The sequence below is a fragment of the Cordyceps javanica genome, chromosome 3 (assembly GCF_051103115.1).
Source record: "Cordyceps javanica chromosome 3, complete sequence".
Lineage (NCBI taxonomy): Eukaryota > Fungi > Ascomycota > Sordariomycetes > Hypocreales > Cordycipitaceae > Cordyceps > Cordyceps javanica.
In genome coordinates this window covers 2,520,659-2,547,827 of record NC_139297.1, presented here as the reverse complement: position 1 = coordinate 2,547,827, position 27,169 = coordinate 2,520,659, and the positions used below count along the sequence as shown (strand labels likewise).

Sequence of the window (27,169 nt, the reverse complement as noted above, 5' to 3'; positions counted from 1 at the left end):
TCCTGGGAGGCCCTCGACGGCGTGCATACCACCGGCTTCCTACATATATAGTCGACGTTTCGTCAGGTGGCAAATTGCTAAAAACTTTTGTTCTGCCCGGAATCCTTGACCAGCTGGAAACTACCCCATCCCACCAAGAGATAGCTCCTCGATAATCTCTTTTTGTTGTGGCGAATCACATCACCTGCAGACAAAAGTCGGCAACACTGACTCGCCATCATGGTTGGTGTTCCTGGAAAGTATAAGGGTTGCGAAACCTGTCGACGCCGCCGTGTCACTGTAAGTGATTGATTGATTCCCCCCCGTCCCCCAGGTCCCAATCCCCGCCCTTGAGATTAGATGAAGAGACAAAGAAGAAGCAGAAGAAGAAGAAAAAAAAAAGAGGAAATTACAAAGGCAGCGTAGATCTGGAATTCTAGCTGGCCCCGTTGTGGCAAAATGCACCCAGTCGCAAGGCTAATACAATCGTGCAGTGCACCAATGAGCGCCCGCATTGCCGCAAGTGCATCGCCAGCGGACGAGACTGCGAGGGATACGAGCGGGAGAGGGTCTTCATCACGGGCACTCTGGATGATCGTGGGCGCGTGGCCTCCCACCCGAAGCGAGTGACGCCCGCGAAGAAGCAAAACTCCAAATCTCCGCAGCCCAAACGAGAGCGCTCCGAATCCCACTCGCCCAAGTTCTCCCAGACGCTCAACAACTCGGCCTGGGATGACAATCTGGACATCTCCCCCGGTGGCAAGAACATCTCGGCCCTCCACACGAGCTTGCACACCATTGTGCGGTCCTCGGGAACCGCTCTCGACGGCAGCAACGGGTTCGGCATTGCCCTGCCTCCCTACTCGCCGATCGAGCTGCACAGCAACCCCGGCGGACACATTGCCGGCCATGAGCTGCCGCTCTGGATCAGTGCCCAGTGCCTGCTATGCCACCGTGGTATCCAGGGCGGTGCTCGGTCTGCCGACAGCTACTGTCTCTTCTTGTTCGAGGTCCGTGATTTTGCCGACAAAAAGAAAGAAAAAAAAAGTAACATCATCAAGCTGTCAAAGCAGCAAGGCTAACTTGGAGATATGCAGCAGGCCTCACCAAGCGCAAACTGGGGGATCGAGTCCGAGTCGATGATTCAGCAGCTCGGACCGACCAACTTTACGTCCTTTCCGAACCACCAGTTCTTCGTGCGCGTATACCGCCCAATCGGCCTCTGTCTGGCCCTGCTGAACCGCCGCGAGACCTTCCTGTCCGACCCGGAGTGGACCACGCTGCCGTGGAAGAACCACCGGAAATCGTCCCTCGACTCGCTCTTTGACATCATGCTGCGGCTGCCGCCCCTCTTCGTGCAGACGGACGGCCTGATCCCCCAGACGCCGTCCGTCGAGCGTCGCTACAAGGCCCAGGGCCTGCTGCACAGCTGCCAGATGCTCGAGCGCCAGTTTGCCGCCTGGCTGGGCCAGTCCATGGGGGGCGCGGACAACTTCCAGGCCGTCGAGAGCGCGGCCGCCACGAGCAACACGTACGAGTTCCACGACGAGCTGACCGCCTTCACCATGCTCTACTACTGGATGTCCCAGATCCTCTTCCACCGCTGCATGCTCGACCTGTTCGCCGTCGTCGACCAGCCCGTGCTCGACTCCTACGCCGAGGTGTGGCCCACGCTGCCGGCCAGCCTGCAGGTCGACCCGGCCCGGTATCACGACGGCCGCACGATGGCGACCAAGATCTGCCGCGGCCTCGACTCGGCGCTCCACCGCACCTCGCAGCCGGACATGCTCGTCGCGCCCATGACCGTGGCCCTCGACTTTTACCGCGATCTCCAAATGTCGTCCCGGGATGGGAGCGACGGCATCTTCGAGTCCATGGAGCTCGAGCTCTTCAGGTCTCGCCTGATTGCCAAAGGCCAAGGCGTCGCCAACAACCTGCGGGGACAGATCTGGGACGAAATTGCGCAATACTAAGCGTTTTCAAGAGACCTGCCCCCCCTTTTTTTTGCTTTTTTTCCTCTTCTCTCAAAAGTACAGCGACGCATAATTTTGTATAGTAATAAAGTGGCGGGGGACTTGAAGATTTGGGGAAAAAATCTACACCCAGAACACACACACACACACACACCCGCTGGATTCGGGCTGTGCCAAAGAAAGGCATTGCTGCATACCGGGACTTGGCTGGTACCATCCGTATTACTGGGGTAGCTGGTACTACCTCACAGATTTCGCTTGTTTAAATTGCTAGACGATATAAAGCTACTCAACTTCTACTCTTTTCTTAGATATCCGTCTGTTTGCCACGTTTCTGCATCATTCGTGATAGTGGCACAAGTCCGTGGAGTTGGATGTGTCGGGCCAGGTGACACTTGGCCGAGACAGAATCGCTCAAGTTTTTGTGTCGCAATGTAACGATAACACGTGGTCAAATAAGTCTTGTCTGGAGCTGCAGTTTATCCCAAATTCATCTATTCAATTATTGTATCAAGTAAATAAAAAAAGACTGTCGATGCCCATTGTAACGTTGACGTTTTTGCTTTTGCTGCCTGGACTAGCAACAACCGCTTATCAAGCGTTTCCTGTAGGAGGGTGTTCTCGGCTAGCTTATTAGCTTTGCCGTAGACCGCAAGATTGGCCTGATATAATAAGGGCAGTTCTTCGACTCGTAGAAGCAATTTTCTGTCCCCCATCTTTCGCATGGTTGCCCGTCACTGCCGCTCCCCCCTCAGCCAGAGGTTTTGCGAACCGATGTGCGCGAGGCTTTGATGACGACGAGCGGCCCCTTGATGCTGATGAGCGGACCGGTGGCATTGATCGTGGCCCCGGTGGCGCTGGTGCTGACCTTTCCGTCAGACTGCGCCGCAGACGCGCAAGCAAAGAGGCTGCAGAAAACCGCCGTCGATCCCGATGTATGGCCGTTCAACGCCGCGCTGCCAGCCCCTCCGCTGCCGAGAAAGCCATTCGCCACGGAGACGGCATCGTTGCCAATGTCGCTCTCACCACCCGAATCGCTGTCGCCTTCCAAGAGGTCTCCTGGAATGAGATCTTCATCGTCGTCATCGTCGTCTGTGTCGGGACCCTCAGGTACAAGGTGGCCGTCTGGGCCACCTTGGTTTACTGCGGGATCAGTTGCGCCGCCTTTCTTTGCTGCAATGGCCACACTAGCCTGACCTTGCTTGTAGATTTCGAGTTCCTGAACGATGAGCGAGGGCAAGATGAAGGGCAAGGCAGTGGCTAGAGAGGCCGTAAAAGCCACGCCAAGGCATGACCGGAGAAGTAGCATGGCGCGAAGAATACTAATACTTGGAGAACAATTGCAGATTAACACTCTTGACAAGTTGCCGAATGACTGGTTTTATACTGGCATGAGTTATAGAGCGCCTACAAGTTCATAATGGAACACTTAGTAATTCGGCATCATCCGCCCCAAAGTCATACTATAGATATCCATGTGCACATATCAAGAGATCAACACTGATAAATGCGAGTGCTCCCCTGACTAAACTAGGTGAACCGGCTAGTTTAGACCTAAATTGGCTAGCTGGCCACCCTGCGTTCTGTCAAAAACGCCATTCCCATCGCCACATCCATGAACCCCGTACTCGGACTGCCGTATCTGACACAATGTGTCGCTCATAGGCTTGTGGCCATCCAACGACCTTTGGGATGGAACGCGCTCAACTACAATTCGTGTTAGTGTTGGTGGCAACCTTGGAGACATGAGCATCTACTTGGTAACTAAGATACTACCAACTGCGAAGTAACCTACCAACTACTTAGTAACTAGGATACTACCAACTTCTTTAGGTAGTTACTTACCTGGCTCCAGAACGGAGCAACCAGGTGACCCGCATGCTCCGTATGACTTGCATAATAAGTGGTCACTCAGCCGATATTTTGAGCTGCAGGCAAGAAACTATATTTGGGAAGTAGAGTCTATTCGATATTCCTTCTCCAAGGGAAAAAAAACAAAAAGTTGTTTTACTGCTGCAGAACCGCCGATCGCCATAGCGTGTCACAGGATGCAAGCTCAAGCGAAGCCGATTCATAGCCCATCATGCCGACGGCAGAGCTCAACACCACCATCTTACCAGTATGGTAACTATGATAACGCGGTCGGTAGGCCTCGTGACATCGGACCTCTTGGCTCATTTAAGCTAATCTATAAGTCTCGTCAGAGCCTACGACCGGCCCGCCGCCCCCACCAAACCATATACAACTGAGGGCATAATTCATCGTCCACAGTCCACAGAATTATGATTCTCCGCAAAAAACTTGGCGTGCGTGCCTGAGATTGCCTCGACGCCACTCCATCAAGATGGCCAGGATGCGGCCGACACTCAGCTCTGGCCAAGTCTTTTCCACAAACACGATGGAGGTTTCTTGGCTGCACTGCCAAAGCAAAAAGTCACTGAGACGGTGCGTGTCGCCAGTGCGGATGAGCAGGTCCAGAGGCGGGCTATCCGCCGTATACATTTTCCTATCCAAACGGCCAACCATGTCGACTGCGGCTTTATTACTGGGACTATCCACTTCATCACCCGTAGCTCGATGTTCGAGGCACTCCCGGATGCTGCATTGTACCGCTGTCCGAATCTCCGCAGTTGAAGCATATGCAAAGCAAATATTGAGAATAGCACTGAGAATATAGTCAACAGATATTTCAGATCAAATCAAGAAAAAAAAAGGGGTGGAATGGAGCGTACCTCTTATTTTGCTTAGTCTTTTCAACTGCATGGTTCAGCGCCACCAACACCGCCGGACTAATGAGTTCGCGCTGTCCACATATCCTAATTGACATGTCGAGGGTATCCATGAGCTGTACCAGCTCGCCCAACCTTGCGAGAAGGATATCTATGATGGCGCTGACCTCTTCATCGGACCGCTTGAAGTTCTCGACACTGAAAACATACAGGGACACCGCCCTGACGCCGCACCGGTTGCAGAATTCGACGTACTGGTGGTTTTGGGGTTACCATGAATACATGCGTCGGGGAGTAGTAAATGGCAACGCCAAACCTTTGTCAGCTGCTCCCATCCTGCCATGTACGCACTGCGCAAGGAGCAAGCTCGACGTCGCCCCCAACGTCGATTCCCATCCAGGATAAAGGCAACATGTTGCGGTATTTGGCCACGTTTTGCCGTGGTGGCGGCAAGGCCAATCATCATTGCTTGAGACGGCCTCTCGTTGGCAGAGGTGGCTTGGTATGCTGATGAGGGGTCAATGAGCTCATTCTCCTTTCTGCAAGTAGATGTGTTCTCTTTGCGATGTTTGAGCAACTGAAAATCTGTAGCGTATGGGCAGTTGGACTTGGTCGTCCAGTATCCTTTCTTCTAAAATGTCAACTTTTTTAATCCGGACTGCGCCAGCCGTGGATACACTGAAAACAAAACGACCTTTGTCAAGCATAACCGCGCATGTGATTGGGTTCACCATGTCTTACTAGAATGCCCTTGTCAAAGTCATTCTCTGTCGTCACTGTCTCGCAAGTGTAACGCAGAAGCGGGCAGCATAAATGTATTGACTAACAACTCAGTGAACTTCACATGGGTGGTGGCTTCATTTGCCATGCCGCATTTCCGCTCTTGCATAGCCTCGCAGCGCATGCGCGAATGCGACATAGGTGAACTCATCACTATCACGCAGCGTCTCAATCTCTGCCTGTTGCAGATGCCAGGGTGGATAGCCGCAGAGCTTCATTGCAGTCCCGAACACGACAACAAGGTCCGGTGCCGGCATAACTGACGAGTACAGCTGCTCTGCCAGCAGATCGGTCGATACCTCGTCAATAGTGACATCACCATCTCTGACCTTTTCAGCAAGCGCGTCAGTGATGCTTCCAATGGCGCACCTGCCATCTTCCTCAGATATTAGGTAGATGGTGAGGCCGGGCGGCTCACCGTCAGGGCTCTCCCTGACTGAACTCTGCCTACCATCTACGTGAATGCATACCCGATGCTTCTGGCTCGGAATAAATTGCTTAATTCGCAGACTGGCAAAGATTTGCAGTGACCGTGCGTTCTTCTTCAGGATTCCTGTCACCGCGATGAACAAAGTGAATTTTATGCAGATAACACAAGGTAACACTTACCCTGTTTGTCGTAGATGGAAAGAATGGGAATGTTACCCGCGACGGACCAAGCGGCGAGCTCAGCGGCATTCTGAATAAGTTTATTTGTATCAGCTTCGTTGGTACAGGCGCCCGCGCCGAAGATGGCGCTCAGATGCACAGGTGTCTTGCTGAGCGACGACACCATCGTGGCGATGCCAGTCGCGGTTGGCGGTGTTCTCGCCTGGTACCGGTACTTGGCGGAATTCTTCAGTTTCCGAATACCAAGGTATACCATTGAGCAGCTCTGGAGAATACCGTTGAGACATCCTGCTAGAAGACTGTCATTTCGCCCGACACCCTCTGGTCGATTGGGAAGCATCTCCTAAATTTTCTAGTCGTCCAGTCGCCCATCACAGTGCTGATGATTATGAATCTTCCAAAAAGAGCTAAATGCGGCCAATTATAGGGCTTGGTGAAGTTTTTGGGATAATTTCCAAAGGTCGTCGCGCAGCTGTCCAACTGTGAGACCTTGCTCCGACGCAGCGACTCTCCGTCCTTACATATTTACATGCGATTCTAGACCACAATGATGGTATCCACATAATTTGATTAAACAAAAAACTTTGCCTCTCATCACCCGAATATCACACTCAGACATGGCGTTTGTGGTGATGGTGTTGTCACAGCTGAGCTGCGTCGGCGTCTGGGCACTGATCTGCACATTGTCTCGGACAGGGCTCAAAAATGCGGTTCCAAATAGGCTCCAGCTGCAGTACAAAGCTGCAGCTGCGCAAATTATAGGAATTTTAATATGTCTGGGTCATACGGAGTATATTTTACCGAGACGGCTTCCGTTGTCTCGCCCTGAACAGTTTGATATACTGCCTGCGACCAGTGGTAACGTTGGGAATGATTATACACATGGCGATATCCGTGCTAATCTGCCTATCCCGCCAGTATATTCCTTTTAGCTTCGTCATTTGATCTATGCAAAATCACCAGCGCGGACATGTTCAGCAGTAGCGGTGAGCAGGCCGGCACGCAAGAGGTCCGCTTGACCGCCGCCGAGAGCAACCTCGGTCGCCTAGAAGGTTGGCGACTTGCCATGATCTTGGGCTGGTAGATTTCACCTCATCATGTGGAGTCGCTGTCGAGCAAATTGCTGACCATCGCTCCTCAGCGTCGGGATGGGCCTCTTCCTTTCCTTGATGGATGCCACAGTCGTAGCAACCATGTTGCTGGATATCACTCACGAGTTCGGTGGCTTTCAACGATCGCAATGGGTCGTCCTTTCTTATACACTCCTGGATGGCGGTCAGTAAAGGTTGATTACGCTCAAACGAGTAGAAAATCGGACGGCTCATTGTGGCATAGGGCTCGCGGTCTTCTTGGCTAAGCTGTCCGATATTGTAGGCCGAAAACTCGTCATTTGTGTGTCGTTGACCGTTTTTCTTGCCGGGTCTATGGCCTGTGGCGCATCGCGAAGTCTGGATCAACTTATTGGATTTCGTGCTTTGCAGGGTGCTGGAGCAGCCGGGCTTTATGCCACATCCCTGGTTGTCTATCTGGAAATGACGCCACCGCGGCTCCTAACTCTCATATTTGCCGTGCTTGGTGGCATCGTTGCCCTTGCAGGAGTGGCTGGGCCGATTGTTGGCGGCCTTCTTGCTACCCATGTTGGTTGGCGCTTCGCATTTTGGATCAAGTACGTGAAACAACATTCGAAGCAGTATGCACGAGAACATGATATTCTTATTGATGGCTCGCTAGTGGACCATGTGCTTTGATTGCCCTGTTGCTTCTGCTGCTATTCTGGCGAAAGGATAAGGTCCATGGGACCGCCAGGGAGAAATTGAGCATTCGAAACCTCGATTTTGTGGGTGCCATTCTGATCCTCGCCGGTGTCACGATACCGATTTTTATAACCAGCCAGGCATCGATTGGGGTGTATTCATGGTCAAGCTCCACGACCATCTCCAATCTCATCTTGTCGGCAGTGATGTGGATTTGTCTAGTCGCATGGGAGCGTCTTGTGTCCAAGTCTTCTCGCTTTGTTGGCATCTCTCCTCAACTGCCATGGGATATTCTTTCGAATAAAATACTTCTGGCATCTCTAGTGTACGTATAAAGACTGAACATAATTCTCAGGTACGGCTTCTCACCGAACATCAATAGTGATACTCTATTTGCGAGTCACGTCCTATGCGTTGCAATTTTCCACGTCCCAATTCGTGCTCAAGTCACAGATCTATATAATGCAATTCAAGCTGGTCTCCTGTTACTGCCGCTCCTCGGTGGCAGTGCAGTTGGGGCAGCAAGTGCTGGAATCATCTCTCGCAAGACGAACTTTACATTCTGGTTGCTAAGCATCTCAAGCGTCCTTATGATAGCTGCGTCTGTTTTGCTCTCCCGGCTCTCCGGCTCCAGCTCATCTCTCTCAGCGCAGCGGGGCTATTTGGCTATCTTAGGGTTTGGTGCAGGCATGAACATAGCTACGACGACGCTTCTAGCCGCCTTGCACACAGACATGAAAAACCATGTCATGCTATCCCAATACTCACACATGACCTGTATCAAACGGCTAATCATTTTGCAGCGGTTGCTCAGGGTATCATTGCGCAAATGAGGATCTCTGGGGGGAGTATTGGGGTCGCTATCAGCTTCATTCTGCTGCAAACCCGAGTGATTCGTGAATTGCAGGGCGAGTTCAGTCAGACACAGCTGCGTGAGTTTTACCAGTCGCCGCTCTCCGTCACCTCGTTCACCGCCGCGCAGTTAATCTTTCTGCGACGGGCATACATTTCTGCTTTCCAAGACATTATGCAGGTGTCAATTGGTGTATCTGGCGCCTGCTTTCTGGCATCGCTTTTTGTCTGGCAGAAACGACCAGCTAATATACAGCAAAAGCTTGAGGGGATGGAAGCTTACTTTGGGGTGAGGTAGTTGTATGAGTCATGATTTTGCTGCAAAACAGTCCAAGTGCACAATCTAGGATGTAAGTATATTTGCCCTTCATCGTGGACCTGCCGCGATGGATTGTAGTGATCAAATTGAATTCTGATGTCAAAGTATCTTTTAATTGAAGTGCTTTCTATAGATAGACATATATCCATTCATGATCAACTCCAACTCCGCCTCAAAAGCGTCGTCCAAAGCTGCAAGTGGCAACTGTAGCTCCAACACCTCCTTGACGAGGTTCGCCGTCGGTCCTGTACTGCTATATCTCTTACACACGCATTGCCATACGGCCAACCCTGCAATGAGCAAGAGGTATCCTTGTGCCATCTTTCTAATCTTGAAATGTGTACGAGGATTGGACAATAGCTCGTCCGCGAGACGTGATGCTTTCATCTCGAACTGCATGAGCCTGCGGCGGCACTGTAACAGGGCCTGCCTCTCGTCGCTGCCGGGCTGCCGAAGGAAGATTGTCATGCTCGAGCATGTATCCTTGTTACTCGATGTATGTTCAAGCTTCTCCTTGGGCCAGCTCAATATATCGTTGCTCAATGCCAGAGCGCCGGTGCTCACCAAGTTTAAGCAATGAAGGGATGCGACATCTTTGGTAGACAGCTTGAGCCCCAAGCCAAAAGCCAGACTTTGCGTCATGATGCTGAGATAGGGTCAGAGGCTACGTTCAGGCATTGAAGAGCGACTGGGGTCGGTCTTACCAACAGGGAAAGTCATGTAGTCGGGTTGGAAACAGCTCGGCGAATGAGTGCCGATCCGCGGGAAAGCCAAGGGAGAATAAGCCCAAACTCCGATGGTAGGCGATGGCAGGCTTCAATACCCCAACCAATGATACCGGACATTTTATGAAAACACCAGCCAGAGTACGCAGGATTGCAACCTTTGTTCGCCAAGAAGAATAGCCGTCTTGACGATTTCGTTCGTCTTGTCTGCCTATTCCTTGTCAGTCTATTCACTCGCAGCGGTACGGAGTTCACTGAAGGTACCTACTATCTAAAACGCAAATCATATCGAACATCTTGGCAGCGCTCGGTATACGTTTTGGAGGTGCCTCCGGAATAGAAAGAGAAATGCCATGCTGTCGTGAAGCGCAACCTAGGTATTCTTCGCCATCAACGGACTGGGTTGGCAGACCAGCGTGTCTCCATGTGCCTAGAACCTGCTGCGATGCTTGGGTAGCCAAGTCGCTGTGAATGCTGACTCGGATGGAAAGCGAGGTAGTGTTCGCTGCCCATGTTGGCAACTCTTTGTCATAGGGCCTTGAGTGTACAAAGGTCGTCATACTCCGGTTCACGCACAAAACGGCGTCCGAGTGCTGCAGAGGGCTCAGAAACAGATAATATCGTCTTGTGGAGACAGAGACAAGAAACTGATAGAAGAGTAATCCAGGTTCTTAATATTCCGATCCATGCAGTATTTATAACTAATCACTCTCATGTTCATCAGAAGTGTCTCAGAGTACAGTGTAATCACAGGCTGGAGCAGGCCGTGCAGGCCGTGCAGGCCACAGCTGATGTATTGCACAGCCCTTTGTGATATGTGTCTTAGAGTACAGTATAACCATAGGCTGGAGCAGGCCGTGCAGGCCACGGCTGATGTACTGCATACCCCTTTGTGATATGTGTCTTCGAGTATAGTGTAACCATAGGCTGGAGCAGGCCGTGTAGGCCATAGCTGAGGTATTGTACACCCTTTATGATATGTGTCTCATGTAAATGTAGCGTTGTTCCTAGAATCCATTTTCATGTTACAATTCCTACAATCAGTGTAGTATGTCACATTATGCAGGTTGTCGACCTGTCTCCATAGACCCCAGCACTATCAGATACAGAGACGCTTCATTTTGGCGTGATGGTATCGGGACGTGGAGTACAAAGTGAACAAGGTGGTGGAGAGAAGGAGGGAACGGGTTGGGGGCAATTGACTTAGTGACCATATGATCCGGCTGAAAGCGCTTCAGCTTCGTGGTGACATGTGGCTGCATCGGCAGGTAGACACGGGATACCAGCGCCCGTGTGCTGGGTAATACGTCGACCAGGAAAATTAATTTTTTGGGTACAACCCCCCCCTCCCCTCCTCTATTTCTAGGTTATTAGCAGGGCCCAGCCCGGATGTGTTTACTTCGTTATGAGTATACGGTATAGGGTAGGCAGATATGCCCTCAGCCTTTGAAGCTTGGTACTACATCATTTTTGGCGTCAAAATTAAGTGATAGCTATACAGTATAAGTTATCCTGTGAGCTACTCCGGAATTGTAACTACATATTCCTTGCTGATGTTCTGTTTCTTGGCGAGAATAGCTGCCATGGCCAGAGTGCATGAAGCACACTTACACGGGGGGGCATATCCAATTGCACACCACCTTCGTCCTTCATCCGTCAATATTATGCAAGACCATTCTTCTGATCAGATTGACTGGTTATGAAAAGCTTGAAAGCATACAAATTCATAACTTACCAGGGCAATTTTACTAATTATCGTTTTCTACCAGTACATTGTTTAACATTGTTATGCCCCGAGTGTCGTCGGTATATCGGGTAAAACCTCGGGTAAAGACCACCCGCTGGTTAGGTCAGCATCAGTCCCGCCCACGGTCGCGCAGGCAGGCTGCCACTCTGACGAAGCTCCACTAGCAAGCTACCTACGCATCATTCCCTGTGCCTGCTCTGGACCTCGCGCAACATACAACTTGCTATCGCCCATCTTCCAATCCCTCACGCGCAACGTCCCTTCTCTTGCGCGCAAATTCTGTCGTCAAAATAGAAGCATCCAGCTACAGAGACAATGGCTTCAGGTTATGACAGAGCCCTGTCGGGTACGTATCCCCATATCACATACAACACCTTCCCTCACCTTCTGTTGCTTGACGCTAATATGTACAACAGTATTTAGGTAATGATGACCACCTCGAAGAACCATCCATTGCGCCGCATGCTAACGCTGATTTTAGTCCTGATGGACACGTTTTCCAGGTTGAATATGCTGGTGAAGCTGTGAAGCGAGGTAAGTGCTTGCATTGGCGGCGTCACGCCGTCCCAGCTGCTGGACACGCTTCTCATTGCTTCATTTTACAGGAACCTGTGCCGTGGGCGTCAAAGGCCAGGATGTTGTTGTTCTGGGCTGTGAGAAGCGCTCTGCCATGAAGCTCCAAGATACCCGAATCACCCCTTCCAAGATCCAAGTCCTCGACAACCACGTCGCCCTTGCCTTTGCTGGCCTGAATGCCGACGCCCGAATCCTGGTGGACAAGGCCCGTCTAGAGGCTCAGTCGCATAGGCTGACTGTCGAAGACCCAGCTACCATCGAATACATCACAAAATACGTTGCCGGCGTGCAACAACGGTACACTCAGGCTGGTGGTGTCCGTCCTTTCGGCATCAGCACCATGGTTGTCGGTTTCGACAAGAACAGCAAGGTCCCTCGCCTCTATCAGACTGAGCCGTCGGGCATCTATTCTGCGTGGAAGGCCAACGCCATCGGCCGCTCCAGCAAGACCGTCCGCGAGTTTCTGGAGCGCAACTACAAAGAGGAGATGGACCGGGAGGCTACTATCCGCCTGGCTATCAAGTCCCTACTGGAAGTTGTGCAAACAGGCGCCAAGAATATTGAGATTGCGCTGATGGCCCCCGGCGCTACTATCGAAATGCTTCCTACGGAAGAGATCGAGCGTTATGTTAAGGAGATCGAGCAGGAGAAGCAGGAAGAGGCTGCCAAGAAGAAGACTGGCCGCACTCCAGCCATCAGTGGCACAGCAATTCCCACGAGAAGCCAGGATGACTCTGCCGCCGAGTAATTTGGCAGCAAACGCAACTCGTGGTTGACCAGGTATCGGGCAGCTATCTACCGTTATTGATAGGACAAAACCACTGTATGAACACTCTATTGCAAGAACTCGCTCCTTGAATGGAAACTTTTGAATGATGCTCGAAGAACAAACGCCACCGTACAAACGACATGCACTCCTCAAGCCGGTCTTGGCTTCAAAGCACCGATAAATATCCCACTGAAATGTCCAAAAAAAAAGAAACCCAGAATTTATATGTGTGAACTGCCGCTAGCCCAGCTTATCAGCGTCGTCGTCCGGGTCGAACATCGATCGAAGAAGAGGTTTGCCTCGTGCTCTGTCGTCTTTCAAAAGCTTATTATTCATACGAGTATCGTCACCTTCGATAGTGAGCGCTGGTTTGGCAATCTTGGCTTCGATTACGAAGTGATTATCGCAGTGGGGGCAGTATTCATCGCTCTCGTCGAATTCTTGGGTATCTTTCCGGAAGCATTTTTTACACTTTTTGCACGCGAATGTCATATCGAATGATTGAACAAGTGGGTGCTGCTCTTGTTCAGCATGGCACTCTGCACAGTCGAACCATTTTCGGCCTAGATGAAGCGGTCAAATGTTTAGGTCTCGGAATATTAGGGGCTGGGTGACAATCATCGTACAGCAAGGTGAGCGGATCGCGACCTGCGCATTGAGAATATGCTTGCTACTGTCCTGTTAGAGCTCCGAAAGTCTTTAGCATCTATCGTGTTTTCACTCACCACATTATTGGCTGGGATTTCAATACTGAAGATATGTAAGGAACTAAATGATAGCCAAGTTGACATTTGCGACTTTTGGAGGGGTGGCCAAGTGCCACCCCACGCTGTTGTGCGCGCAGGCAAGTTTTAGTCAGCGATCTTCCTAGGTACTTTTTAGTGGGCGCTAGAACATCTTCACGCCGAGCATCTCGCCACCTACAACATTAACGTCCTGCAGGACGCCGGTAGCGATCAGTTATCCTGCACGGCTTTGCTTGCTTGCTACAGCTCGGTGCGGAAGGCATTAGTGCCTCAAAATGCCTCCCAAGCGGAAAGCCAGCGGCAATGTGCAAGGGGGAGCAAAGACCGGGCGGACATCGCGTGTAGGCACGCCAGGTGTTGCGACGCCTCGAAGCATCGATAGCAACGATGAAGTCGAGGAAGACGACGCACCGATTGACGAGGTCCTCGAGCGCGATATCGACAAGAATATAGATCGATTCTCTCTGAACCGATACCAGAAGCGACACCATATTAAAGAGCCGATTCCACATATCTTTGGTGACAATGACTATTCGTATCTTGTCCTGAAAAAGGACCACCGGAATAGACCACTATGGATCGATCCCCAAAAGGGTCGCATCATCCTCGAAAGCTTCAGCCCCTTGGCTGAACAAGCACAAGACTTCCTCGTCACCATTTCCGAGCCCTTGTCTCGACCGACCTTTATGCACGAGTATGCCCTTACCATGCACAGCCTGTACGCTGCCGTGTCTGTAGGCCTGTCACCCTTGGATATCATTAATACGCTTGAGAGATTTCTCAAGACACCGTTGCCCGACGAAATCCGGGCGTTTATCACCAGCTGCACACAAACATATGGCAAAGTCAAACTTGTGTTGAAAAACACCAAGTACTATGTCGAAAGCCCAGACCCGGCGATGCTGCAAATGCTGCTCAAAAACCCTAAAATTGGCCCACTCCGTGTTCAAGGAACTGAGGAGATTACCACCACGGCAGCGCCGAAGATTGGTGGGTTGGTCATTCCTGGTACCAAGAACGCTGCGGGCGTCAAACAGGCGGATGGGCTCCAAACAGGCGAGAACGAACAGCAGGCGATTCCGGAAAGTGGCAAATCAAGACTGGATGATGACGACGACGACGACCAAGAGGTCACGCACGCCTTCGAAATCGCAGACAAGGATGTTGAGACAGTACAAAAAGAATGCCTCAACCTTGGCTACCCGGTCCTTGAAGAATATGATTTTCGACGTGATGAAGCAAACCCCAATCTTGATATCGATCTTCGACCGGGAACCCAAATTCGCCCGTATCAAGAAAAGAGCCTAAGCAAGATGTTTGGTAACGGCAGAGCCAAGAGCGGTCTCATCGTTCTGCCGTGTGGTGCCGGCAAGACTCTGGTTGGCATTACAGCTGCATGCACTATTCAGAAGGGCGTGATTGTCCTCTGTACCAGCTCCATGTCGGTCGTGCAGTGGCGAAACGAATTTTTGAAGTGGTCGAACATCAACCCCGATGACATTGTGGCTTTCACATCCGACTCCAAAGGGTCCGTCTTTACGGGTAGTACCGGCATCATTGTCACCACGTATTCCATGGTCACTCAATCGCGAGCGCGATCTTACGATGCGGAAAAGATGATGAAATTCCTTACCGGGAGAGAATGGGGTCTCATGTTACTTGACGAAGTCCACGTTGTCCCGGCAAACATTTTCCGCAGAGTCACTTCGTCTATCAAAACACATTCCAAGCTAGGCTTAACCGCTACATTGCTACGAGAAGACGACAAGATTTCTGATCTCAACTTTCTGATTGGGCCCAAGCTTTTTGAAGCCAACTGGATGGAACTCTCAAAGCAAGGCCACATTGCACGGGTGCAGTGCGCGGAGGTTTGGTGTGCTATGCCAACAGAGTTTTACGATGAATATCTTCGTGCACCATCCCGGAAGAAGAATTTGCTCTACATTATGAACCCACGAAAATTCCAGGCCTGTCAATATCTTATTAATTATCACGAGTCTCGCGGAGACAAGATTATTGTCTTTTCTGACAATGTCTATGCTCTCAAGGCATACGCACTCAAACTTGGCAAAGCCTTCATTTACGGCGGCACAGGGCAGGCGGAGCGACTCAAAGTGTTGGAAAACTTCCAGCACAATCCACTCGTGAACACATTATTCCTGTCCAAGATTGGCGATACGTCGCTCGACTTGCCCGAGGCTACGTGCCTGATTCAGATCTCATCGCACTATGGGTCACGACGTCAAGAGGCGCAACGCCTAGGACGCATTTTGCGAGCCAAACGACGTAACGATGAAGGATTTAATGCTTTTTTCTATTCACTTGTGTCGAAGGATACGCAAGAAATGTACTTTTCGTCGAAGAGGCAGGCATTCCTCGTCGACCAGGGCTATGCCTTCAAGGTCATTACACAGCTGGCCAATATTGAGCAGACGCCCGGGCTGGCGTTTGCGACCGCAGCCGAGCGCCGAGAGTTGCTGCAAAAGGTGTTGGTTGAGAATGAGGGCGCGGAAGACGAGGACATTACGGATGACTTGTTCCACAGCGGTAGCATGGGACGGGCCAAGAAGAGGGTCCGGCGAACGGCTGGCACGCTGGGTGAGCTCAGCGGCGGGCAAGACATGGCTTACATTGAGCAGAACAAGAAGGTCAATCAGGGTCTTAAGAAGAAGGGGAAGAAGGAGAGCAATGCCTTTTTCAAAAAGATTGGCAGAGAAAATGCCCGGCGTGCAGCGGGCGAGTGAGGCACACTTGCTGCGTGGGCAGCGAACCGGACTGCTCGGAGGCGTTTTGCTACGGATTGCTTTGCAATAAGAATGTGCGGCAGCTGCAGTTGTGCAGACAGCCAGTCGCTTTGTGTATTATTTGCGTTTTACATTTTTAGCACGGGGTTTGCTTTGGGATATTGGAAGCACTGTAGACGGTGCTGCGTACAAGCTGTTGCTAGCGAGTTAGCCAGCTGAATGATAGACTTGTAATTCTTTTGGCTCTTTAAAAGAATAAAGCTCAAGCCAAAAAAAAAATTATCGCGTGTTGGCATCTTGTTGTGAATAAGGAGGCTTACTGCCCGATCGCCGTAATGAGCTCTCACTCTCAAGTAGCCCTTTCCATGATGATTCGGAGTACTTGGGCAGGCACCTATATAGACATGCGGCATATGCATGGACTGTATGAGCTGCAGGCGCAGCAGGAGGTCACTGCATGCATGCATCTTTTTTTTTCCTTGTCCCCTATCCCATTTTTCTATTTGTTCCCATTTTTTTCCTCCTCATGGACCGACGCAGGGTCCAAGAGTGTACAAGCCACAATGAATGCCCAAGTGGTCGGAAGTGCAACGACCGAGTTACGTTTGCGCTGCTTCACGCATATACTGCTTGCGCATTGTGGGCAGTCAGTTACCTCTACAGTCATGGCCTGTGGTTATATCTGCAGTGTGGCGAGAGCTTGCCAGCTGAAGAATTTTCCTCCCAGCCTACCTACCTCCCCCAACGCTCGGATTGCTGCGTGACGTTGGACGTTGGTGGGAAAAGAGGGCCGCATGATGGACCTGACAGGCGGGCAGGTGGGCAGATGCGCTGGCATGGCTGGACTACGACGGAGAAGAGGGAGGAGGAGGAGGAGGAGGCTCTGCGAGTGTTTGCCGGCGATGGGCCAATCATCCAGAAGGCGGGCTACCGCGCGTACGAGCTCAATCATGAGACTTGGTCATGGGCGTAATGAAGCTGGGCCACGGTCAGAACGGAGGAGGGAAGGAGGAGGGGAAGGTCTTCTCCTTTCCTCTTCTTTCGTCTGTATGGTTTTGCCATGGCGTTGTAGATCAGACTGTGGCGCACATGGACGTGTGTCCGTGAGTGCGGATGCTAGCATGGAAATGCCGACTCCGGGGGGCGCCACGCAACGAGACTTGCATGTTTCCATGCGGCCGATGAGCCTTCCATGTATACTGGATTGAGCGGGATACTAAGCTAGGGATGTTGCGCAAGGCGCGGCACGGCATCATGTGAGATACCGACGGAGGAGAAAGGGGTGTGGACGGGAGGGAGAAGAGGAAGGGGGGAGGGGGTCTTTCATGATTTCAGGTTGGGATGTGTATCATTTCTCTTCTGAGATGACGGCGTTTTTCGGGTTTCTTCTTTGAGATGGTACCATTTTGAGCCATTGATCGATGTCGGCTGGTGTCATGGTACAATTTGATGATGGAGAAGAAGCTTCGGTACGAATTCTGGTGCGCGGATGTTGCCGTGGTGGCGGGGACCGATATCAGGCCAGAGAGAGACAGAAGCGGCGGCATACAATACCCATGGGTTCTGATTCCCAAGGTTTATCTGTGATTTTATAGTTTTTTATCATTCTTGAAACCTTTTTTTTTTCCCTCTCTTTTCGTCTTGCTCCACCTCCCTCTTGTTCCCCCTTCCTCCCCAGTTTTAATGGAGAGAAGAAAGGGATCGGCGGAATGAAGGAAGCAGACGAACTAGTAATTCGCTATCGAGGTTTGGACGGGGAAGAAGGCTTGGCGCAAATTACAGGCGCATCCGGAATCCAGCTCATGGGTAAAACTGACAGGGCAGCCAACCAGGCGAGCTCTACTGACATGGCCGGGGGCAGTGGGAGCTAATCCTTGCATGGTGTTGCTTTTTTACCAATGATTGGGGGCGGATTAGCACGAGCAGGCAAGGGTAGTTACGAAGGAAGGAAAGAAGCAGAAGCAGAAGAAGAAGGAGAAGAAAACGAGAAAGAAAAAGAAGCAGTGCGACAGACGGCTTAAACTACTCTATTTGGGTTGAAGCTTTGAATCTTGGGTAGTCTAGAGCAGCGCAGTGCAGTGAGCGATTAAAGGGGCAGCCAAGTCGAGCCGTTGGTGTTGCATCAATGATGGCCTTGCTGTTGATGACGATTGTTCCGAGGCCGAGGGCAGGGGTGAAGGGGGGGGGGGGTTGATCTGTCGATGGGATTGATGAGAGAAAAAAAAAAAGCTTGTCTGTGGTTTGATGTGACGCAGAGAGAACGCCACATGCTGAAAGAGGCGGTGATGGGCGACTGGAGTAAGTACCTACTAAGCCACTCGGTCGGTTGGTGAGGTACCTAGTACCTACCTCCAACCTTTTAGCACCTTCCGTACCTAGGTAGGTAGGTACCGCTACTTAAGTACCTAGGGTACTCGATTACCACAGTCTACTAACACTGCCTACTTTCAAGCTGCGTTACGAGTAAGTATGGCTCAGGGATGGCCAGGCAAGTAGCCCTATGCACAGAGCGAATCAAGGTTGTGACGATGGCTGAAAAGACGGCGTGTCGGCGCAGCACGCCACACTGTTGATCGACCTGGATTCTTTCTTGTTAGATTGATGATTCTTTTTCTATTTGGTACAATTTTGTCGTCCTTTCCCTTTACTTAATTTTCCTTTATTTTATTCATCATCATACTATTTTTTTTTCCAACACCGGACTGGATACTTGTAGCTAAGACATGCATAGCCCAGAGCGGCCGGCTGCGGCAAACACAAGCCGTTGTCGGCACCTCCCTGATACCGTGCCAAGTGCCAGTCCAGACTTTCGGGTGGGTTTGGTGGGCTGTTGCACGAGGAACCTACCTTAATCAGTAGCCTACCTAGGTAGTACCTAACTACCTTGGTACTGATAGCCCACCAGTACCTGACGCGAGACTGCGTCAGCTGCTTTCAGGACATGCACCTACCCTTTGTCCGCCAACTCACCTGCCATCCTGCCAGCTAGCCAGAAAGACTGGATGAAGGAGGCTCAGCAGCACCAGAAAACCCGCTTGCCTCTTCTTGGACGGCTGTCGCCTCTTGTCCTCGTCCATCAGTAACCAACTAAACTAACCCATTTGCCTCCCCGTAGTCTGCAGTTACTCCATACTTACACGCTAACGACCTATTTACCTTTTTTTTTCCTTAATTTTTTTTTCCACAGCCATTCACTGCCACGAGTTTCATGCAAACACTCAACTTACCTCATCCTCCCATCTCCATCCACTTGCCATCGTCCCCGGCTGCCACCACCAGCTGCTTCGGTGGCTAGCCGTGCCAGCTACCTATTCTTGACCTAGCTATATTTTGCCCTTTTTTAATTCTTCATCCTCCTCCTCCTCTTGTCTCTTTTGCTCTCGCCTTCTCTCTTTGTCCCGCCCCCCGTCCTCCCTCCTTCTCTCCTTCTCCCACTCGTCTCACCTTGTCTCTCCCGGTCCCCTGCTTGTGCATCGGAGGCTCCGCCAACTGCCATCCAACTACCTGCCTGCCTGCCTCTCTTCCGCCAGTCGGCAGCCCAGTTCAGATCCGACGGGGAGACACAGCATCTGGTCGCCCAGCCTTCTTCCACGTTGGAGCCTCGAGTTGGCTGTTCATCTCCAATCTCGCACCACCCGACATCCCGGGGTCTGCGACACATTGGATCGCGACAAACTGACGGCACGGTCTGGACCCTTTTGTACGCCGCCCGCCGCCCACTGCCTGCTGCGCGCCACCGGTCCCTTGCAAACACAGCCATCGAGCTCATTCTCGCACCACCATCGCACCATCGCACCATTGCTCCATTGCACCATCCACGACCACTGCCATCACGGCGACAACGGGGACGTACTGTGACCACGGCACGGCCAAGACCTCACAGTTCCGCATCTATCCTTGCGCCCGCATACACGCCAACGCCAGTCATCTCACGGTCCTCACTTTAGCACGCCCTCCCGCTCCACGGTCCCGATCTCCAAAGCACGTCAACTTTGTCTCATACACCCGGTTTATTTTTATCTCGCCATCTCTTCCCGTTGAGACTCTTGTCTGGCCACCTCGACCGATTGACTAACCCCAGAAGTCTCTGGCCCAACCAAGTCGGCAGGCGCGCCGCTGCGTCAACCCACGGCGTCCCAAGCTTCCACTCCCAAAAGTGCGACACGACTGGAATCGCCAAGAACCGATAGCTTTTGCACCGCCCGCCTCGCGCCCACAGTCGTCGGCTACTCTCTCGCGCTGCGCAATTCCGCCAACCCTTGAGCCAAGCCATTCCTTGCCCGCGAGCGACCCCGTCATCCCCATCTTTTTCTCCTTCTCTTACTGATAACTGGCCTTGCATCCGCCTGGCTTTGGACTCGAGCTCGAATACCAGTCGTCAGCCTTTTCTGCGTCAAACATCCCGGCATATACCTGCAGCGACCCCCTTGTGTTACCACTACCGGAAAACGTGCCGGCTTTGCAAGCCGTCCATTCGACAATTCACCTTGCCTGCCCTACAAGGGTTGTTCTTTTTTCTTTTTCTTTTCTTGTACGCCGGAGCCACGGCTCCCTGACTGCTGGATTCGAGGGCCACTTGGGTATCAACGCCGAGTCCTTTTACAAAATTTCTCAACACCTTGGATTTTCAACATTTGTTCTTAAGACGCAGCAACCTCTGCGCCACTGCCGGCATCTTTCTATTTTATGTCCCCTTACTCTCAATCATGATTTTTGCCCTGGCCCAATCCCTCTCGTCCCTCGATTGGACTTTGGCTTAAACCTTGCTATATCTACATTGCCATTTCGCGTCGCTTGACGTGCCCTAAATCAAGCCAACACTACCTTTTCTTGGTTATCAATACATCCACTGAGGCTATTTCCATTCCATACCTTTCCACCCCAGCCTCAATCGCCACGATGCTGGACAACTTTCGCAGCAATCTCTGGACACAGCTCAAGGCCATCAAGCCTGCGTTTGTGTCCAAGAACCCACACTTCAACTTCATCACCGCACACTACTTTTGGATCGTTGGTGCTACCATTGTTGGCTCCATATGCATCTATGCCGGCGGCACCGGCCATCTAGCCTACATCGACGCTCTTCTTTTCGCAAGCGGCGCAAACACACAGGCCGGCCTGAACCCGGTCGATGTGAATCTACTCACCACCTTCCAACAGGTCGTCATTTACGTCCTTGTCATGATGTCTAACCCAATCACACTTCACGGATCAGTCGTCATTTTGCGTATCTACTGGTTCGAAAAGCGCTTCCAAGGCTGGGTGCGCGAGGTACGCAGCCGGCGCCCCAACTTGACGAGGTCCAAATCCCAGGCCGCCAGTGAGGTGCATAGGGCCGAGGAAGGTGTCAACGGCCGCCACATCACAGTAGTTCCGCCCAATGGCAAGGCCCAGCGGATAACAAACGATGGCATCCTTCTTGATAATGCCAATTCTGCTCCTCCTGATCTGCCTCACCGCATCAACGAGGATAGCGAGACTACCTCGACCGCAACAAATAGCCCATCGGTCACCACCCCGGGCCACTCGCAACACACACAGGCTAGCGATGACGGGACGTCATCATCTCATGGGACTGCTACTCCCGTCGCTGGGTTGCATGCTCGCCACGATAGTAAAGGGGAACATGCGCACGGCCCCACGGTCATTACTTTTGCCGATACTGTTAAGAGAAGTGACGGCTTAGAGGAAGATGCTGCCGAGTTTGCCCAGAGACGCTCAAATGCGCAGCATATTGCCATCCTGGAGCGCCAGCGCAACGAAGATGACAATGATGTCCTTCGTATTCCGGGTCCACGCGACATCGAGCGTGGCCAGGTTCCCACCCGTTTGGAAGAATTCGAACGCGACGAACCTCTTGGCCCTCGCATCTCCCGCATAGCCAGCAACCAGGACTCAAGGCCCGCCCACTTTGAAGCGCCAAGTCAGGGTCTCCGCGGCCGCCACCCAACCATCACCATCGCAGAGCCTGATCGACGACATAGGGAGTTGGAAGACGATGCTAAGGCATTGACCGGGACTCTTGATACCTTCCGTTTCAGAAAACCACGTCTCTTCAATAAAAGCGGGCAAAGCACACACCACGAAGATGACCATGATCAACCTCCCAGGACCTCACGCACGTGGACCTTGGAACGCATCCGATCGGCGCTACATCGCGATTCTGCCAAGATTGACGATATGCCGTATTTGAGCTACACTCCAACCATGGCCAGAAACTCAAACTTTGTTGGCCTTACGCTAGAGCAGCGTGAAGAGCTGGGCGGTATCGAATATCGCTCCTTGCGAACCCTCGCTTTTGTTCTTCTTGGCTACTTTTGGGGCTTTCAGCTCTTTGGTCTTGTGACATTACTGCCCTTTATTCTGCACAACAATTACTACGGCAACATTATCGAGGGGAACGGCATTTCCAGAATCTGGTGGGGCTTCTTCACCCCCAACGTCAGCTTTATGGACGTTGGCTTTACTTTGACCCCCGACAGCATGAATTCCTTTGTCAAGTCCGAGTATGTTTTGATGATTATGTGTTTTCTCATCATTCTTGGCAATACTGGCTTCCCCGTCATGCTGCGCTTCATCATCTGGACCCTGACAAAGATTGTCCCCAAGCGCTCTGGCCTTTGGGAGGAGCTCAAGTTCCTCCTCGACCATCCTCGCCGGTGCTTCACGCTCCTGTTCCCCTCGGGCCCCAACTGGTGGTTGTTCTGGATTCTCATTACACTCAATGCAGTCGATTTACTCTTCTTCATCGTCTTGGATTTGGGCAAGGAACCCATCAGCCAGCTTCCCCTGCACAACAGAGTCGTCGTTGGACTTTTTCAAGCCGCATCGACGCGAACTGCAGGCTTCTCGGCCGTCAGTCTGGGTGACCTGCACCCCGCCATGCCCGTCATGTACATGATTATGATGTACATCTCCGTCTTCCCCATCGCCATATCTATTCGACGAACCAACGTATACGAGGAAAAGTCTCTAGGTGTCTACGACAACAATGAGGGCGCAGAGCAGGAAGCGAGTGCTTTGTCCTATGTCGGTACCCATTTGCGCCGCCAGCTTTCTTTCGATTTGTGGTTTGTCTTCTTGGGCTTTTTCATACTATGCATCTCAGAGGGCCCGAAAATCCAAGCCAAACGCTTCGACTTGTTTTCCATCTTGTTTGAAGTCGTCAGTGCATATGGTACCGTTGGACTGAGCATGGGTGCTGCAGGTGTCAACGCATCTCTATGCAGCCAGTTCTCTGTTGTTGGAAAGCTCATCATTGCAGCACTGCAGATCCGAGGTCGCCACCGTGGTCTGCCGTACGGCCTTGACAAGGCCGTACTGCTTCCTAGCGAGGCTCGCTTTAAGAAGGAAGCCGAGGACGCGGAAGCAGTCCTGGCCCGTATGAGCACAGCGCCCACAGCGACTACCACTGGACTTCAGAGACTTCCAAGCGTCGCACGCGGGCGCACCATGAGCAGAGGCAGGGATTCCAACATTATTGCCAAGTTTTTACACCCTGGGCCCGTGGCTCAACGCGACACTGGTGTTGCGCGACAGCGAAGCCGCTCCAACGAGTCTCGTGCGCTCACTCTGGAGCGCAATCGCACCTTTACGGAGCAACGGGCCGAGGCAGAAGATCAGCTGGAGCGCCTCTCTAGTGGCGCATCCTCGAAACAAATGCAACCTCTGCGCGCTGACACGGCGCCGGCGGTCCAGCGTACCCCATGGAGGCCATAGCGAGTTTTTTTTCTGTTCATTGCCCATCCATTTTCACCCTAGACTTTTGCTTTTTGGTTTCTTTTCTCTCATTTTATGGCACAGCATATGTATAGCCAGGCGCAATCCTGGCAGAATCGCCTCTGTGGAGTTGTTTATAGACCGGGACCTACAGGTGTTTTATCTTTTTTTTTTAATTCTCTTTCCTGTGTTGAGCAGAAGGCAAGGGCGCTCATCCTTGACTCGAGGCCACAGAGAGAGTGGTGGGGGGAGAAGGTTAGACTCTTGCCACAAACAGCTGTATGTAAATGAAGAACAGACGTGAAATTATGTAACATTATTGAGTTCTGTAGATCAAAATCAGACGCCGCCTTGTGGTGAAAGACATGTAATAAACAACATGCCGTTATGAATAATGAACAAATCGCGCGTGAAAGACGGAAAATGATGAAACAAAATTAAACGCCCCGCTGAGTGTCGGCTCTTGAGCTGTCATGTCCAGAGAGATTCCTACGTGTATCAGGTATACCTTTGATCGCTCGCTATAGCTCTCATGCAATTTCCCCCCGCACCTGTCAACATGGGAGAAAAAAAGAAGAAAGAAAAAAAATGGACGACATTATTTGTCCTCAAATGCGTCTAGATTCTTCAGCGCGCCCGCCAGCCGTCGGTAGTCGCGCAGGAGCTCCAGCACCTCGCCGAGGCGCAGCTCGCCGGGAGTGCTAATCTCCATGAAGCGCTTGTTTGGGGGCGCGATCCGTGGTACGACTACCTGCTTGGGCGGTAGGGCGGCCGCCAGGTCGGGGAATGCCTGTGATAAAAAAGGTAATTGTTAGGGTATATTGTTTATTTTATTTTTATTTTGTTTTTCGATGGTGCAGGTTTTTGTCCATGTTCGCTCTTGGTATGGCGAATCAGAAAAAGCAGATGGAGGAGGGTACTTACTGTGCTCAGATCACCGCCGTCCTCGGCTTTGGTGCTGCCGCCGCCGGCCTCCTTGGCCGCTGCCGCTCCCGTTACCGCGGCCGGCGTCGAGGCCGCGGAGCGGCCGAAGCCGCGGAATCCCATGGTTGGCAGTCGCGCCATGGGGTTGAAGCTGCTGCTGAGGTTGCGCACCTGGTCCAGCATGGCGGCGCCCTGCTGTTGCGCGACGCCGGCCACCGTGGTAGTAGTAGTAGTGGTGGTTGTGGTTGTGGTGGTGGTGGGTGGTGGCGTGCCTCTGCCGTCGGCGAATTCGACCCTTTTCAGGGAGCTGGCGCTTCTTCGGCTGCGGGTGCTGTCTGCGCTGGGCTCACGCCGGCCGCCGATGAGGGCCAGGACGGAGTCGCGCCGGGCCGGCACCGGCTTGCCATCTGCGGCGGAGGCACCCGCAGGAAGAGGGCTGCTTTCAACGCTAGCAGTGTCGTCGTCGTCGTCTTCGTCGTCGTCGTCATCGTCATCGCCGAGGGCGGGCGGCGTGCTGACGAGCTTGCGGGCGTCGTCGAGGGTGCGCGGCACGACGATGGGTTCGGCAGGGGTGGCATCCTGCTGGCGCTCGCGCAGCTTGCCGAGGAGGAACGTGTAGCTGTCACCAAGGCTGCTGGATATAGTCTTGAGGCCCTGGTCGGCGGTGCTGAAGACGGCGCCGCTGGCTGCCCCAAAGGCCTGCGCGGGCGTGTTGACGAGATCACTCAAGCCCCGATTGCGGAGCACCGTCGCGGCCTTGAGCCCCCCGGCCGACGGCTTGGCGGCGATGACGGTCTCTTTGCTGGTCTCGGTGGACGGCGCGGTGGCACTGCCGCCTTGGGCGTAGGCAGGTGGAAAGGTCTCCGGCCTGCTTGCAGTCTCGGCTCGCAAGGTGCCCTTGGGTGGGCCGGAAGGGTGCTCATCGTCACGGAGGGTCGACAGATCGACGGTTTCGAGGAAGCTGATGGCAGCTTCGAAATTCGTCAGGCAGTACGCGGCCTCGCCCGTGAGCTTGGGCTCCCAACGGAAATACTGCATAAAGTGGAGGTCGCTGATGGCGTGCAGGTGCTCCGGGGGCAGCGTGATGAGCGTGTAGATGAGCATGGGCATGATCTCGTCGGCGGACGCGGAAGGCTGAAAGTGCGACAGCGTGTCGACAATGCTCTTGTGCACGGCCTTGAGGTGGTTGATCTTGCCGAGCGGGTAGTGCGAGTCGCTCATGGCCACGAGTTCCTTGCGCGCCGGTTCCAAAGACGCTCGGATTTCTTCGTCGCGGAATTGCGCCGGTTCTCCATTGTCGATGTCGTCTTTTTTTCGGCCGTCCGCTTGGCCGAGATCGATGCCGAGATCCGCCAGGCCGATATTGACCAGTGCGAGCGCGGCCGTTTTGGATCTCAGCTTGTCGTCTTGTGCCTCGTCTTGCGTGCTTCGGTGGCGGTATATTCGATCATAGATGGCCTCGCACAGTCGTCGCTCGACGGCCTCCTCGATCAAGCCCTTCTTGGCCTCGAGCGCCTTGCGGGCTTTTTTCCTGTCCGCAAGCTCCTCGGCGGTAATCATCTGCTGTTCTGGTTCGGGCTTGGACTTGCTGTCCCTGGACTTGAGCGACGCAGCGCGGGAGCGGAAGCGGCTGGCGGCCGAAGACAACGAGGAGGACGAGGGGCTCGGCGACGGTCCACGGCGTTGCTGCCTGGTCGCTAGCGCGCTGATGTGCGTCTGGATGTGGGAGGATGCGAGAGTATAAAAGTCTTGGAAGAGCTGGGACAGCTTGTTTATGTTTGGTGGTGTCGAATGGACCTTGGCGCTCAGCGATTCGACGAAACTGCAGGAACCCATTGTGTCAGTTACCGGCCATCTCGCAGGTCCCTCGGGGAGTGGGCATTGTACCTGTCTGTCAGGGTGATGAGCTCAATGGGCAGCTCGTCGAGGTCGACGGACCCTCTGCCATGGTCGGCAGCCTCGTCGTGGTCGTCCGCGTGCTGCGACGTCTCAAAGGCATCGGGTAGCTCGGGCGCGCCTCCGTCGTTGTGAAAGGTGTGGGCACGTTTCGGCAGCTGCGTACTCGCACTCGCCTTGCGGCTACGCAGCGCATCGTGCGAGTTGACTCGAGCGGCAGGCGGTTTGCCAGACGCCGCTACGGCATCGGAGCCGGTAGAAGCCATCGCGGACGCTTGCCGCGCGTCGGAGACTAGAGGGAGGGAGGGAGGGGCCCGCAGCCCGAGGA

The 27,169-nt window shown here is 52.8% G+C and overlaps 8 protein-coding genes across 8 annotated transcripts; 5 read left to right on the top strand and 3 right to left on the bottom strand.

Moving 5' to 3' along the window:
• Positions 1-219: 219 nt before the first annotated feature.
• V2A60_004973 (Zn(II)2Cys6 transcription factor domain-containing protein) lies at positions 220-1,952 on the top strand (the record flags this gene model as incomplete). The annotated part of the gene is made up of 3 exons (XM_083256287.1): positions 220-279; positions 474-989; positions 1,077-1,952. 3 exons carry the CDS (start codon positions 220-222, stop codon positions 1,950-1,952), a joined length of 1,452 nt encoding a protein of 483 aa, XP_083112413.1.
• A 751-nt stretch (positions 1,953-2,703) lies between these two features.
• Positions 2,704-3,261, bottom strand: V2A60_004972 (uncharacterized protein; the record flags this gene model as incomplete). The annotated part of the gene is made up of 1 exon (XM_083256286.1): positions 2,704-3,261. The coding sequence occupies one exon, from the start codon at positions 3,259-3,261 to the stop codon at positions 2,704-2,706; it is 558 nt and encodes a 185-aa protein (XP_083112412.1).
• Positions 3,262-5,538: 2,277 nt separating this feature from the next.
• On the bottom strand, positions 5,539-6,326 carry V2A60_004971 (uncharacterized protein; the record flags this gene model as incomplete). The annotated part of the gene is made up of 2 exons (XM_083256285.1): positions 5,539-6,014; positions 6,071-6,326. 2 exons carry the CDS (start codon positions 6,324-6,326, stop codon positions 5,539-5,541), a joined length of 732 nt encoding a protein of 243 aa, XP_083112411.1.
• A 714-nt stretch (positions 6,327-7,040) lies between these two features.
• V2A60_004970 (uncharacterized protein) lies at positions 7,041-7,818 on the top strand (the record flags this gene model as incomplete). Its single annotated transcript, XM_083256284.1, has 3 exons — positions 7,041-7,150; positions 7,212-7,345; positions 7,406-7,818. The coding sequence occupies 3 exons, from the start codon at positions 7,041-7,043 to the stop codon at positions 7,816-7,818; spliced, it is 657 nt and encodes a 218-aa protein (XP_083112410.1).
• A 3,964-nt stretch (positions 7,819-11,782) lies between these two features.
• V2A60_004969 (proteasome core particle subunit alpha 4) lies at positions 11,783-12,791 on the top strand (the record flags this gene model as incomplete). The annotated part of the gene is made up of 4 exons (XM_083256283.1): positions 11,783-11,813; positions 11,884-11,890; positions 11,949-12,001; positions 12,073-12,791. The coding sequence occupies 4 exons, from the start codon at positions 11,783-11,785 to the stop codon at positions 12,789-12,791; spliced, it is 810 nt and encodes a 269-aa protein (XP_083112409.1).
• A 1,042-nt stretch (positions 12,792-13,833) lies between these two features.
• V2A60_004968 (P-loop containing nucleoside triphosphate hydrolase protein) lies at positions 13,834-16,302 on the top strand (the record flags this gene model as incomplete). The annotated part of the gene is made up of 1 exon (XM_083256282.1): positions 13,834-16,302. One exon carries the CDS (start codon positions 13,834-13,836, stop codon positions 16,300-16,302), a length of 2,469 nt encoding a protein of 822 aa, XP_083112408.1.
• Positions 16,303-21,201: 4,899 nt separating this feature from the next.
• Positions 21,202-24,021, top strand: V2A60_004967 (cation transport protein-domain-containing protein; the record flags this gene model as incomplete). Its single annotated transcript, XM_083256281.1, has 1 exon — positions 21,202-24,021. The coding sequence occupies one exon, from the start codon at positions 21,202-21,204 to the stop codon at positions 24,019-24,021; it is 2,820 nt and encodes a 939-aa protein (XP_083112407.1).
• Positions 24,022-24,619: 598 nt separating this feature from the next.
• Positions 24,620-27,107, bottom strand: V2A60_004966 (VPS9 domain-containing protein; the record flags this gene model as incomplete). Its single annotated transcript, XM_083256280.1, has 3 exons — positions 24,620-24,811; positions 24,946-26,767; positions 26,833-27,107. The coding sequence occupies 3 exons, from the start codon at positions 27,105-27,107 to the stop codon at positions 24,620-24,622; spliced, it is 2,289 nt and encodes a 762-aa protein (XP_083112406.1).
• Between the last annotated feature and the right edge of the window lie 62 nt (positions 27,108-27,169).